Source organism: Pristis pectinata, chromosome 18 (assembly GCF_009764475.1).
Source record: "Pristis pectinata isolate sPriPec2 chromosome 18, sPriPec2.1.pri, whole genome shotgun sequence".
In the NCBI taxonomy this organism is placed as follows: domain Eukaryota; kingdom Metazoa; phylum Chordata; class Chondrichthyes; order Rhinopristiformes; family Pristidae; genus Pristis; species Pristis pectinata.
The window spans coordinates 8,239,042-8,252,929 of record NC_067422.1 but is presented as its reverse complement, the minus strand read 5'-3'; the positions used below and the strand labels follow the sequence as shown (position 1 = coordinate 8,252,929).

Genomic DNA, 13,888 nt, shown 5'->3' with positions numbered 1-13,888 from the left:
CAAAGATTTTCAGTTTAGTTGAATTACATTTAATAACTATATTACAACCAACCATAAAAAGCCATTTTAAATTTGTACACAACAAGCAGGTCACACCAGCTTTTTGTCCCCAACATTCACAAAGTTAACTGCTAGCTGCCATGAGCTCTTGCAAACAGTACTGTCATGGTGCCACTGCTGTATTCCTCTGAAGAGCCTATCCATTAATCTTGTTTTCTTTCTCTCTCTCACTCTCCCTCTCTCTCTCTCTCTCTCTCTCTCTCTCTCTCTCTTTCTCTCTGTTCCCTCTACAGAGAAGCTGTTGCAAACGTCAAGTTAAGGCCAACCAAAACAAATGACAGATCAGTCCCTGCGGTGAAGTGAACACTGACTCCTGGAAGATTCACTTGCTGATGGCAAAAGATGCCAAAGAGGTCTTAACCTGAAACTTCATCTGCATGAAGCAGTGACTTTAGACTAGAATTGACCCATCTGAAGACGGTCACTAAAGTTACAGATATATCAATTGCACATGTACGGAAATGCCACTTTTAAATCCCACCCATCTTATTCCCTGCTTTATACTTGAAGGATCTTGTGGAGGGAATTGTTAAAAGGCAGTTGAGTGGTTAGGCTTTTGTAAAATGTTTGTAATTTATGCATGTGTTCAAGAATTAGCAGTTAGTATTTTTTTATTACATACTTTGTACTAATCAGCATATAAAACAATATTTTATTATCTGGCTCTTTGCAGGAGTTGGCTAAAATGTTGACACTTTGTAGAAACTAGAAAACTGAAATATTGTCAGACCAATTATAAAGTGTATACTGTGTTCCTTTCCCTTTTTGGGGAACAAAGTAAAAGTAAAATTGTAGGATCTGTGTATATAACCGAGCTAACTTTTATCCCGAGTTACCTCAGTTTGTTAATATTTTAGTGGTTGTTATTTGAATCCTTGCTGTCACCAATAACGCTTCCATTTGTTTTGAAAATAATAAGCAAGTACTGTGGTGGTGGCAAGGGTCTGATATCATCAGACAAAAGAAAAATTTATACCCTTTTGTAGAACTTTAGGATTCACTGCATCTCCCACTTTCATCTGCAGAACAATGCACAGTTGTCAAAGTTTCTTTCACATCTGTAGTGCTTCCTTTACAAATTCTCATGAACGATTAATGGTGGTCAGTCAGTCCAACGAGTAAACAAGTCACTGAAGTCCCTGGATATGTAGAGTAAAACTGTATCCTCAAGTTGATGGGAAAGACACAAAAGAGATGATGCAGAGAGCCACATTTTGTTTACTCTTTTGGTGAGTTCAAATGTAGAGGGGGAGGAAGATTATTGTCCCATTATATATTTACAGCCTGGCTTCAAAATGGGGAGAGAAATTGCAAAGTATTTTTTTACTGTGAGAAAATGCAAGAAACATTTTCAGATGTAGGATCCACGAGTTGATGGTCACTTCAGTACAGCAATGGTTTGAGTGAATCACTTGCAAATGCAATGTTTAAAAGGTCTGTTGTACAGTGATTGATTAGACACTGAGATGATCAGTATTATTAACAAGCAAGCTGATACACTCTGAATTAGTTTCTTCTAATGAACAAAGTGTTCTGTAATTTTTGAAACAAAAGGTATGTGGTTAGTCAGTTATTTTAAAAAAAAGTGTTAATATATAATACCCCTTATTTTTGTCATATACCAGAAAATTTTATTTTAGATGCACAATGTTAAAACAATTTGAAGAATGAGATGTATTGTCATGACAAAAGGAGCAGTGGTGGCACTGTTGGAGAAATGATACACAACGATTTGAATGTTTTATTACAAGAACCAAATGAAATGTCCAGTACTTTGTGGGTATGTTTTTTAGTAACGTAGGTAGTTTTAAAATTTTCTAGTAAACTTACCTGGTCAGTTTGGTTTGTTTTCGCAAAGTGGTATAGATAATAAAGCAGAAATAGCTGAAGTTAAACTCTTGTGGAGAGTGCTTGTTGTAAAGCAATGAATATCAAATCCAACCTGTGCTGTTTCACATTTATATTTATTTTGAAAACTTAGCACTTCAGACGTTAACAGCCTCTCTTACTTTGTGCTGTTCTATTGTAAAAGTACATCCATTTGCCATCCCAATGAAATAAAGCTCCTGTATAAGCCAGCCACTTTTTTTTCAGTTCTGCATTAAGCCATTATGCCTTTACTTTTGACTTTACTACAAGAATGTGGTTTAATTTGTGCCTTTCATTTTACATAAGCTTTAAAATGTAGTAAGAGACTTGTTGGGATGGTTGACATAATCTGTACTGCATTGCAGATTTCTGTAGCTGCCATTTTTCATAAGTCACCATGTTTTGTGATTTAAATTGACTTATGTAGAGTATATTCCTTCTGATAATGAAAAATGATTTTGATAGTAACTTATGCAAAATAAAATTGATTCACTGTTTAAGAAACACTCCCCCTGTCTGTGTTCCATTATTGAAGCTTACTGCTGGAAAGGTTATTATACCCGGTGTTACTGCTTTTATCATTAATTCTCGGAAAAGCTTCACCTCAGCATTCAACTGTGTTTATTTATTCTATGCATACAAATGCCTTAACTGTTGTGAGTCGACCAGGAAACTGTGTGTGGCTTTTTGATTCCCTTTTGCATGCAAGTCCCTGCCACCACCACTTGTCCACAACCCAGGTAAGCACAGCTTTGGATTAGGGGCATCCTGTATAGATGCAGTTGTAACCCATGTTATACAACACCACACCACCACATTGTCACGTACACACTGGCTTTTTGGTAACAAGTTCTGCCTTTTTAAAAAAAAAAAAAAAAATTTCACCCTAACTTTCAAATTAGATTTTTTAAAGTAATTTGATCAATACAGTTTACAAGTATGAAGGGATTAGTTGAAGTAGATTTAGAAGTGGTTAGCAAAAATATTTTCAGTGTAGGGAGTCTGCAATTCATCTTCTGAGTTGGATTCTGCCACAACTGCTGCCTCTGTGTTCAAAAAGGGAAAGGGGACAAAAAGGGTAAAAATAATGAAGAAGCTGATCCCAGAAATGGGCAAATACATACATGTTCATCCTCGCATAGACACTGCCTTGTTGCTGCAGTGTATGTCTGTTTAGCCTCCATGAGCAATAGCATTAATTATTGCAGATGCTGGAATCTGGAGCAAAAAAAAACAAACTCGGTGGGCCAGTCAGCATCTGTGGAGGCAGAAGGATGGTTGAGGCTCCATGTTGAGACCCTGCATCAGGACTGAGAGAGAGTACAGGCAAGATGGCCAGCCGGGGGAGGGGTGTGGCAGGAGCTGGCAATGATGGGTAGATCCAGGTGGGGAGAGGCTGAGTGACCGGATGGGGGAGGGAGGGTGGAGGGAGGTGATGTGGAGACAGCAAAGGGCTGCAGAAGGTAAGTGGAACCAGATAAGAGAGGGGTAATGGACAGATGGAACAGCTGGGGGTGAGATGGGGACCCAGTGGATTGAGTGTGTGGGTGATGGGCAGATAGAGCCAGGTGGAGGAGGTGAAAGAAACCTGAGGAACGACTGGAAGGAGTGGATACAAATCACCTTTCTTCTCCACCTTGGTCCTGCATTCACTTTCATCCATCCTTTCATCCAACCTATTCTTGAATACTCTCATTTTACCTCAACCACCTACTCTAGAAATGAATCCCATAGCTGTTATTGGGAGTCATCAGCCTGTTCTTGTCTAGGGACCCAAAGCACAATTTCCATAAGGATGCATAATACAAATCATACTGATCAGTGAGAGTTGATGCACACAATCATTGTGTGAAGCAAGGTTTCTGCTGTATTGGGCAGGCACGGTAGTGTAGCGGTTAGCGTGAAGCTATTACAGCGGCAGTGACCCAGGTTCAATTTCTGCTGTTGTCTGTAAGGAGTTTGTACGTTCTCCCCGTGTCTGCGTGGGTTTCCTCCCTGATTCCAAAGACGTACAGGTTAGGAAGTTGTGGGCACGCTATGTTGGCACCGGAAGCGTGGCGACACTTGCGGGCTGCCCTCAGAACACTACGCAAAAGATGTATTTCACTGTGTTTTGATGTACATGTGACTAATAAAGCTATCTTATTTGACCCCCAGAATGATATGATCATTGCTGTTTTATTATCTTCCCATCTTCAGCATGAAATAATTTGATCATGGGGGGGGGGGGGGGGGGGAAAGATAGGGAGGTGAGTGTAACCCTCTTAGTCTCCTGTGAATGTTAAAGGCAGGCAAGGATCTATTGGCCAACGTCACCTCCATAGTTCTCCAGCTTTATGTACCAAGCAAATTCCATACTTGTAATAAAAAATAATTTTTAAAAAGAATTATTTAAAATGAGCTTTTGTGCTGCTAATTTACCAGCATCAGCAGATATCCAAAGTCTTGCATTTAGAGAGTGTGCTCTGTGTAAAATTGAGGTCTGGCCCAACTGTAGGTGGTCTTTGCCAGCCTGCCTTTCTCCTGTCTCTCAAACTGGGGAAAAATACAAATGCAACTTGAAAAGAAGGTGCATTAGTTAAAGCGCAAATCTCCACGGCTGAAAGTTGATGCTGGAAGCAAAAGTCCTCTATCCTGAGTTCAATAGTGAACATCTCCATGGATGCTGTTGCTTTCATTATACACAATAAAAAGCGATATTAGTCTAAACAGCTTCTTCGAACCTAAACACAGTTTTAATTTTGATAAAGTTAATACAACATTGACAATTCGAGGGAAGTAAATAAGTTTGTTGGTTGCTAAACTAAACACTTCTGCAAAATGTATTTGGAGGTAGTGCCTAACTGGGATTTCTGGGGCAATTGGATTGTTCTGTGAGCAAATATTGAGCAGAATGGGTTCAATAGTGTAGAGGAATGAAGAGTGATCTCATTGAACCACAAGATTCTGAGAGGTTTTGACGGGGGTTGCTGTGAGGATCTTTTCCCTGGTATCTAGAGCATTACCTCAAGATAAGAGATACCCCATTTAAATCTAAATTGAGGACAAATTTATTCTCAGAAGACTGTGAATCTTTGAAAGTCCAAGTCGATAAGCATATTCGGCTCTAATGTAGATGTTGGACTTAGGAGAGGTTATGGGGATTGGACAGGAATATTGAGCTGGAAAGAAAGATTGTATCAGCTGTAATTGTATTGCATGGTGGAGCACTCTTGCTTCTAGTTCTTGTGTATGCAGGTAAGTGGATTTGAAATCAAGTTCTATAAATAACACAAGGAAGGAAAGACAGTAACAGGTTTAAACAATGATTAATGTGCAGGTGCACTTTTCTATGTAATCATTGTGAGATGGCCATGGGAATGAACCTGGCATTTGAACAATAATCATACAATTACAGGAGGTGCCACGAAAGGTGAGCTGTCTGATGAGATTCATGATGAACTATCACTTTGAGCAACCCTTCAAGAGAGTGTGAGCTGTGGTGACACGTGCACAAAGGAAACCAGTGAATGGCTGTGACAGCTGTGGGATATTATTCAAAGGAGGCTACAGAAAACAAGCCTATACTCTAAACATTTTCCACTGCAGACCTTGAAGCTATTTCCAAAATCTATGATGGCAACTGTGTCTGTGAATAATTCTGTGTCAGTTTCATGAGTCAGGACAGATGATGCAGATGCACATTTCAAAGGATTTGCAACAGTGCTCAGGTGGATGGATCTGGCAGGAAACCAGAGGCAACACAGTCAAGCCACAAGGTAGGACATAAAGAATCAGTTATAAACCCTCACACCTAACTTATTTTTCTTGTTACCTTCACATTCTTCTGTCTAAAGTTATTGATCTGACATGCAGATGAAGCCTCTGTCAATTTTTTTTAAATAGTTCTAAAACCAGTTTGATATGGTTTAATGCATATAAATATCAGAAGAGAAAGTTATATCAGTAAACTATATCAAGATCCTCTCTCAGGCCTCTTGCCCAGTTCCGAAGGGTCATTGACTCTGCCTCTCTTTAAACGGATGCTGACTGATTTGTTGGATGCTTCTGACGTCTTTTGTTTTCGTTTCCGTTTCCGATTTCTGGCATCTGCAAATTTTTGCTCTGTTTATACAGTGTTGCCCTGTTCCGTGCACTGTTGTAGCCTCAGCTATAGCCAGTACAACCTCCTCAGTGCCCAACGCTTGATGCTCACGGTTTAACAAAGCCCTGCTATTTTCTTTCTTAAGTTACCAATTGGCAAGTTACCAACAGATTTCAGTATTTCCACCCATGACACATGATATAGTTTACAGTGACTTCTAAGAACGCTTTCAACCCCCACCACCAGCCCCCCCCCCCCCAAGGCCAAACCAGAGATTAAAAAACTCAAGCATATTTAAGAGTCATGTTTGTTATGAGCTGGTTTGAATGTTTTGGCCTTGTGGGTTTGAAAGGGTTCATGAAATTAGTATAAAGAGGACACAGTACCCTGGGCTGTACTGGCTGGGCTTGGAGGATGTACACTTGATCCACAGGTCGGACACCTCTGTTGTGGAAACGTTATGAAAGTGTGGGAGGTCCATCACTTGTGCAGAACTCTCCTGGCAGAAATTGATAACGTCTATAAATCAGGCCTCCCAAGAAGGCAGGACTCAAAGAGGACAGTCAGCGCCTCTTTCCCAGGGCACCAGTGCTCAATACAAGAGGACATAGCTTTAAAGTAATGGGTGGGAAGTTCTTTACGATATTTTTATTAAATCCATGAAAAAAATACAGAGTACATGCATCAAAAAAGAAAGTATGGGTGGGAAGTTCAAGGGAGATATCAGAGGAAGGTTTTTTACCCAGAAAGTGGTCGGGGCATGGAATGTGCTGCCTGTGGCGGGGGTGGAGGCAGGTACATTGGTCGATTTCAATAGATTACTAGGTAAGCATATGGAGGAATTTAAAATAGAGGGATAAATGTTAGGAAGGTGTTAAATAGTATTAGGAGAGGTTTAAAGGTTGGCACAACATTGTGGGCCGAAGGGCCTATATTGTGCTGTACTGTTCTATGTTCTAAAGCAGAGAACCAGTTTGCTCCTTCCATTATACACACACAGCAAGGCCTTTGTAATTATTTTTTCTTTTGCGTTTACTTTGACCATTTATGTCAAACACAGGACGGAAGGAACAAAGGCACAAACTGTTTCCAACATAATGTGAGAGCCGTTGGCTTGGCATTCACAGAATCACATGGATCTCACAAATGCTACTGCCTCTTGCTAAGACCACAGAGCATGCTTAAAAGCCCGAATAGCTCTTTACAGTGGGATTAACTAAGATTTTCTCAACTCCTGGCAGTGCTCTTGGTTGATCCCTTTCCTTAAAGGTACAACCAGTTCTATCACAACTCCTCCCCTCCAAATCCCCCCTTTTGAAACTTGTGCTGAGACTTAACAGGGCTGGTGGGAAAGGTCATGGCACCTTACTGGAGTCGTAGTTTTGGTGAGGTTGGAGTTAATAAAACTTGATGTCTTGCTATGCTGCTCCTGATCTGGAATTACTTGACGTTAGCACACTGTGCATAAAACTGAAAACGCCGTAGTATTGTGAAATTAAATTTTAAAAAAATTGGCCTGATTTAAAAATTAAAACAAGCTTCCAGCTGGTCTAAGAAAATAACTGCGTCTGCAGGAAGCTCTGTACAAAATCATAGTCCGCCCCTTCATAGCAGGCATTTAGAACAGGCATTCTCCAATCTCACATGATGAGCTCTATTTTATGACCTTCTCTGAGTAACTGGATGCATTTGCCACAAATAACAGTGGCAATGTTTTCTTGACCTTTTTATAATTCTAATTGTGACTCACTTGATATGCATGGCTATAGCAATAACTGTTTATTCAGATCGGACAAGTCAATAATTACTGTTTGTCAATGCTCTGTAATAACTGGGCAGCCATTTGCCTTCGTCCTGACATAACCAACACAAGATCAGTGGGTGCAAAGTGCCATTGTCATTTCTGTACCTGCTAAACATGAACTCTGTGAAAGGCTGAGGAAAGACTCCATTAACAAAGAGCCTTTCAGTGCAATTTCCAACCTAAGTTGTGCATTCACTGTTATAATGTAGGAAACACGGTGCCCTATTAGAGGTATATTAAATCATGAGGGGCATGGAGAAGGTGGATGGCCACAGTCTTTTTCCCAGGGTAGGGGAGTCTAAAACTAGAGGGCATAGAGTTAAGGTGAGAGGGGACAAGGGACCTGAGGGGAAACATTTTCACACAGAGGGTGGTGGGTATGTGGAACAAGCTGCCAGAGGAAGCTGTAGAGGCGGGTACAATTGCAATGTTTAAAAGACATTTGGACAGGTACACGGACAGGAAAGGCATGGGTCAAGTGTGGCTAGCTTGGAAGGACATCTTGGTCAGCATGGATGAGTTGGGCTGAAGAGCCTGCTTCTGTACTGTATAACTCGATGACTCCATTGGTGCCCAGCAAGCTCCCACAAACAACAATGAAATAATGGCAAGACAATGTAAGGGTTGACTGAAGGAGTGGCAAGGCCACATCCTGAAACCTGTTCCATGTAACTGAGAGGACAGACAAGCCCCATGTTTTATGGAACTGGAGAAATTTACAGCACAGGATAAGACCATTCAGCCCAATGGCAGACAGGAAAACCTAGCTCAGCTGTTTCCACATCCCAGCTCTAGGTCTGTAGATTTGTGGGTGAGACTGTGTTCAGTTTTTACCCCACCAACTTGCAGCCAGTGAGCTCCGGACCCCAATCACTTCCTGGCAAAAAAAAAATTCCTCAACTTCCCTTGGATCCTTCTGCCAGTTCCCTACCTCACCAGGTCATGACCTCTCTGCCAGGAGAAATAAGTTCTTTCTGTTCATCCCATCTAAGCCTCTCATAATTTTATACGTAGAACATAGAACAGTACAGCGCAGGAACAGGCCCTTCGGCCCACAGTGTCTGTGCTGACCATGACGCCGTTTAAAACTAATCCCATCTGCTTGCATGTGGTCTTATATCCCTTCATTCCCTGCCTATTCATGTGCCTGTCTAAATGCCTCTTAAATGTTGTTAGTGTATCTGCTTCCACCACTTCCCCTGACAGTGTGTTCCAGGCACACACCACTCCCTGTGTAAACACCCCAATTAAATTTCCCTTCAGCCTCCAAAGATAACTGGCCCAGCCTAGTCAATCTTTTCTCATAACTAGAATTTTCCTGGCAGTGTCCTCCTAATTCTCCCTCGAACCTTTACTAATCCCTGTGTAGAGCAGCAACCAGAACACAGTACACAATCAGTTTAACGCTCATTCAAAAGGCGGCATCTCCAGAATTACAGTGCTTCTTTAGTACTGCACGGAAGAGTCAGCTTTGGTTGCACTTGAGTCTCTGGAGTGGGACCTTCTGACTCAGAGTCACGAGCATTAACCACCCTGGCACCAAATGCATGGGGTCAAAGTTTGGAGTGCACAGAACAGACTCTTAAGAAAACAAAAGAGACTGCCACCTTATCATTGTAGTATTCAAACCAGGGATGAATTCGTAGGAATGCGCAACATTTCAACTTGCTCTGTGTCAGAGGATGATTCCTTTAGCAGATCATTAACTATGAATGAAACTCAGCCGCTCTCGGAAGGCAAAATACTGCCTTCCGTGAAAGCCTTACTGTGAAACCAAAGCAGAAAATGCTGGAAATACTCAGCAAGTAAGGCAGCATCTGTGGAGAGAGAAGCAGAGTCAACGTTGCAGGTCAATGGACTTTGAACTGTTCATTCGAAGCATTGGTTTTAATTATTCATTTCATTCCTGAGTGAATCCAAAAGGAGAAATTGGTAGTGGTGGAAATGTAGACGGTTAAATACTTGGGTGTGAACCAAAACATGTCCAATTATTCTCACAGCTGAATCTTTTGTCCCCAAAGCAGATCATAATAAGGAAATCCTCCCTCTTAAGCAAAAGGATTCTGGGATCCAGAGGGACATTGTCTACCAACCCACACCTCATGTGGAGCATTTCCTCTGGTCCTCCAGACACGGGCGTGTCCGACAGAAATCATTTCCAGCTTTCAGAGGGGAGAGAGATCTCAGATGTTCACACAGATCTTCCAGAACCCTCTCAGAAAGTTTTCTAAAGTGCAATCACAAATCAGACAGAGACAGACTGATAACTACCCTGTCATTGCTTCTTCAGAAACTATGGTGATTCACAGCAGCTTTCAATCTGAGAATCAGTGAAAGCATCCCCACAGCCCCGCTAACAGCCGCCATTAACTACATAATTACAGTTAAAACCTCAGTAACCAAAATGTCGTTGGGGGAAGAGCACGGTTCACCCAGTACAGGTTGCCGCATATGTTTTGGAACAAAGCTGTTGCTTTTGTCAGCAGTGATCGGGATTTAGTGTATAATTTTACATTTGGGATTCTACTTGCTCCTGCCTTCCCCTTTGTATTTACAGATAGTTTAAAGTTTTCTTTGATTAAACCGTTAAAGGTGTCCTGCAGTTGATTGAAGGTGACTGACTGATTACTTCTCTGTGATTGATTTCTGGCAGATTGGTCAGAGAGGTTTGTACACCACCTGATCTTCCCTGGCATCACTCCCGAGTCCAGAGCAGAGACTTGATGTTTAGCTGATGTGACGGACTAACCTGTTGCTCACATTCAGGGAAATATGCACCTCTTTCGCTCAGGTAGAAGCTAATTGCTGAGGCACATTTGCCAGCTGCTTTGCATTCTGCTTCCCTCCCATTGGGGAGAGATGAGATTATCCAATAAAGAAAAACAAAACAGCAGGAAATCATTGCCTTTTAAAGAAGAAACTATTTTTATACTTGAACGGCAGTGAATGCAATCCTACATCAGCGTAAGGTGTAGAATCATGCACCAATTCAGTCCAGCTTCTTCATGCCAAACCATCTACTCCCATTTACAAGTAGTTGGATCATCGCCTTCTATACCTTGGTGATTCAAGAGTGTAAAAGTCGATTTTGACTTTGATTCCAACTGTGGGACAAAAATTCTTCCTCAAACCCTGTAGATTTAGACACCTCTGCTAAGGGGACAAGTTTCCTATTATCTACCCTCTTCATAATTTTGAATATCTCAATTAGGTTCCCTTTCCAACTCCTCCATTCCAAGGAAAACAAACCCCGATCTATGGAACAACACACACAAAGTGCTGGAGGAACTCAGCAGGTCAGGCAGCACCTATGGAGGGAAATAAACATAGACCTGAAACATCGACTGTTCATTTCCATCCATAGATGCTGCCTGACCTGCTGAGTTTTTTTATTCCAAAATAAACTTTATTCATCATAAAAAAAAAACAAACTATATACAAGAATAAAACAGTACAAACCTTTACATTCGTGTCGGGATCAATCATTAGTGTTACCTTTTTATTAAAAAAACCACAGCACCGATGCCACACGTGTGGCTCCCTGGGGCGCTACCCCAATCCCGTATTTATAATATTTAAGGGGCTTTCTCACCTGACCCCGCCCCTCCCTCTCCAGTGGCAGAAGAACCCTAAGCTGTAGTCCTTCCCCACCGAGCACTTGCGTTGGCTGTGCCCAGCTTCAGTGCGTCCCTCAGCACGTACTCCTGCAACCTGGAATGTGCCAGTCAGCAGCATTCCCCTTCGGACATCTCACAGTGACCTGCTGAGTTCCTCCAGCATTTTGTGTATTGATCTAGATCCCAGCATCTGCGGAATCTCTTGTGTCTGAGTATCCTCGTGCTACCACCTTTAGGAGTCTACGGACTTGTACACCAAGGTCCTTCTGTTCCTCAGTGTACCCTAGAGCTCTACCATTGTGCATGCCCTAATCTTATTGGTGTTCCCAAAACACCTCACCTCATACTTAACAGGATTAAGTTCCATCTGCCATTGATCTGCCCATCTTAGCAACCCTTCATTGCTGTCTGGTAACCAATGAACAGCCTCCTTCTATTAACACCACCAATTTTCATATCACCTGCAAACTCAGCTGCAGTGTGATCTTTAGGGCAGGCAGGGTAGCGTAGCAGTTAGCGTAACGCTATTACAGAGCCAGCGACCCAGGTTCAATTCCGGCCGCTGTCTGTAAGGAGTTTGTACCTTCTCCCCGTGTCTGCGTGCGTTTCCTCCGGGTGCTCCGGTTTCCTCCCACATTCCAAAGATATACACGTTAGGAAGTTGTGGGCATGCGATGTTGGCGCTGGAAGTGTGGGTGATGCTTGCGGGCTGCCCCCAGAACACTCTACGCAAAAGGTGCATTTCACTGTGTGTTTCGATGTACACGTGACTAATACAGAAATCTTATCTTAAGAAAAACAGAGTCAGAGGGGAAATGAGACAATAAAAAATGAGTTGAAAATTTAAAAAATTGCAATGTCTGTTATAAACTAAAAAAACTTGATCCTTAGAAAAGCCAGATCAAATCCAGCTTTCAGTATGTCCCAAAGTGCTTTACATTTGAAGTGTTGTCATTGCTGTAATGTAGGAAATGCAGAAGTTAATTTGTGTACAGCAAAGCTCCCACAAAATGTAACATGAAAACATATTGGTTAATATTGAATGAGCGCTAACTGCTGGTCAATGCACCCGGTGTAAATTCACCGTCCTTCATCCAGAGAATGCCATTGGAATCTTTTACGTGGGAGAGAGGAGAGCTTTATTATTGAAACATAGCAAATAGGAGTGGGGGTAGGCCATTTGGCCCTTTGAGTCTGGTCTACCATTCAATGCGATCATGGCTGATTTTCTATCTCAATACCAGAATTCCCCTCTCTTCCCATGCCTCTCGATGCTTTTTGTGTTTAGAAATTTATTCACCTCCTCCTTGAACATTTCCAGTGATTGGCCTCCACAGTCTTCTGTGGTTGAGAGAATTTCACGCTCTTTCAGTAATTTCTCCCAGATAATCCACCCCAAATCCAGAACCCTGACCCCTCCACCCATAACCAGGGGAAACATCCTACACAGTTGTTCATCTCCTATGACAGTACTTCTGACCAGGAAGCACTTCCCTCATCACTGCACCAGGGAGTCAGCCTTGAATTTACAACTCCAAGGGAAGAGGCCATAGTTAGGCAGGGGATGATATCATTGCAATTTGGTCAGGATTTAGTTTGTTGTGAAGACCCTTGCAATAGTATTGAACTGGTTGTAGTGTATCAAACTGCCTCCATTACTGATACTTTCACCTCAGGCATTTCATCTGACATGTTCTAGAGGCACGGTAGTGTAGCGGTTAGCGTAACACTATTACAGCGCCAGCGACCCGGGTTCAATTCCGGCCACTGTCTGTAAGGAGTTTGTATGTTCTCCCTGTGTCTGCATGGGTTTCCTCCAGGTGCTCCGGTTTCCTCCCACATTCCGAAGACGTACGGGTTAGGAAGTTGTGGGCACACTATGTTGGGGCCGGAAGTGTGGTGACACTTGTGGGCTGCCCCCAGAACACTCCGCGCAAAAGATGCATTTCACTGTGTTTCGATGTACATGTGACTAATAAAGAAATCGTAGACTGTGTTACAACCAGATTCACACAACAACTTTAAATCCAACACCTGGATCTCTGGCAAAATGTCCCTCATCAGTTGATTGGTTTGTCAATTTAGCTTCTGATTGGTTAATTTATCATTTGTGCTGGAAGCCAAACTCCTGTTTTCCCTGAGGAGGATTTTCCAGTGTTTTGTGGGTCAAAATCAGTGATTTGGTCCATTTTCTACCCAAGATGATTAGCAGTGACACAAAACTGCTGAACAACCTGCTGGTTACAGTGGCTGCCCCAGGCAAATCTTCACCTGTCATCGGACAGGTTTACTTACAGAGAAGGGGGACATTCAGCCCATCGAGTTCATGCCAGTTCCTGTTCTCACTTCCCTGTAAACGCTGTATCTTATTCTCTCTTTACCGGGAAAAAGCCAAGTTTAGCAAGTTTTCATTATACCCCAGACGAGTGTTGGACCATTCTAGGGGCAAGAGTG

General features: G+C 42.2%; 1 protein-coding gene across 5 annotated transcripts in view; it reads left to right on the top strand.

The window, feature by feature from the left end:
- The window catches only part of LOC127579865 (brain-specific angiogenesis inhibitor 1-associated protein 2-like), an 86,712-nt gene extending 84,277 nt beyond the window's left edge, over positions 1-2,435 (top strand). For all 5 annotated transcript variants that reach the window (XM_052032875.1, XM_052032876.1, XM_052032872.1 and 2 more), the window contains one exon: positions 294-2,435. In XM_052032875.1, the coding sequence (XP_051888835.1) occupies positions 294-363 (70 nt within the window). In that variant the 3' untranslated portion in view covers positions 364-2,435. The remainder of the gene's footprint in view (positions 1-293) is intronic.
- Positions 2,436-13,888: the final 11,453 nt, after the last annotated feature.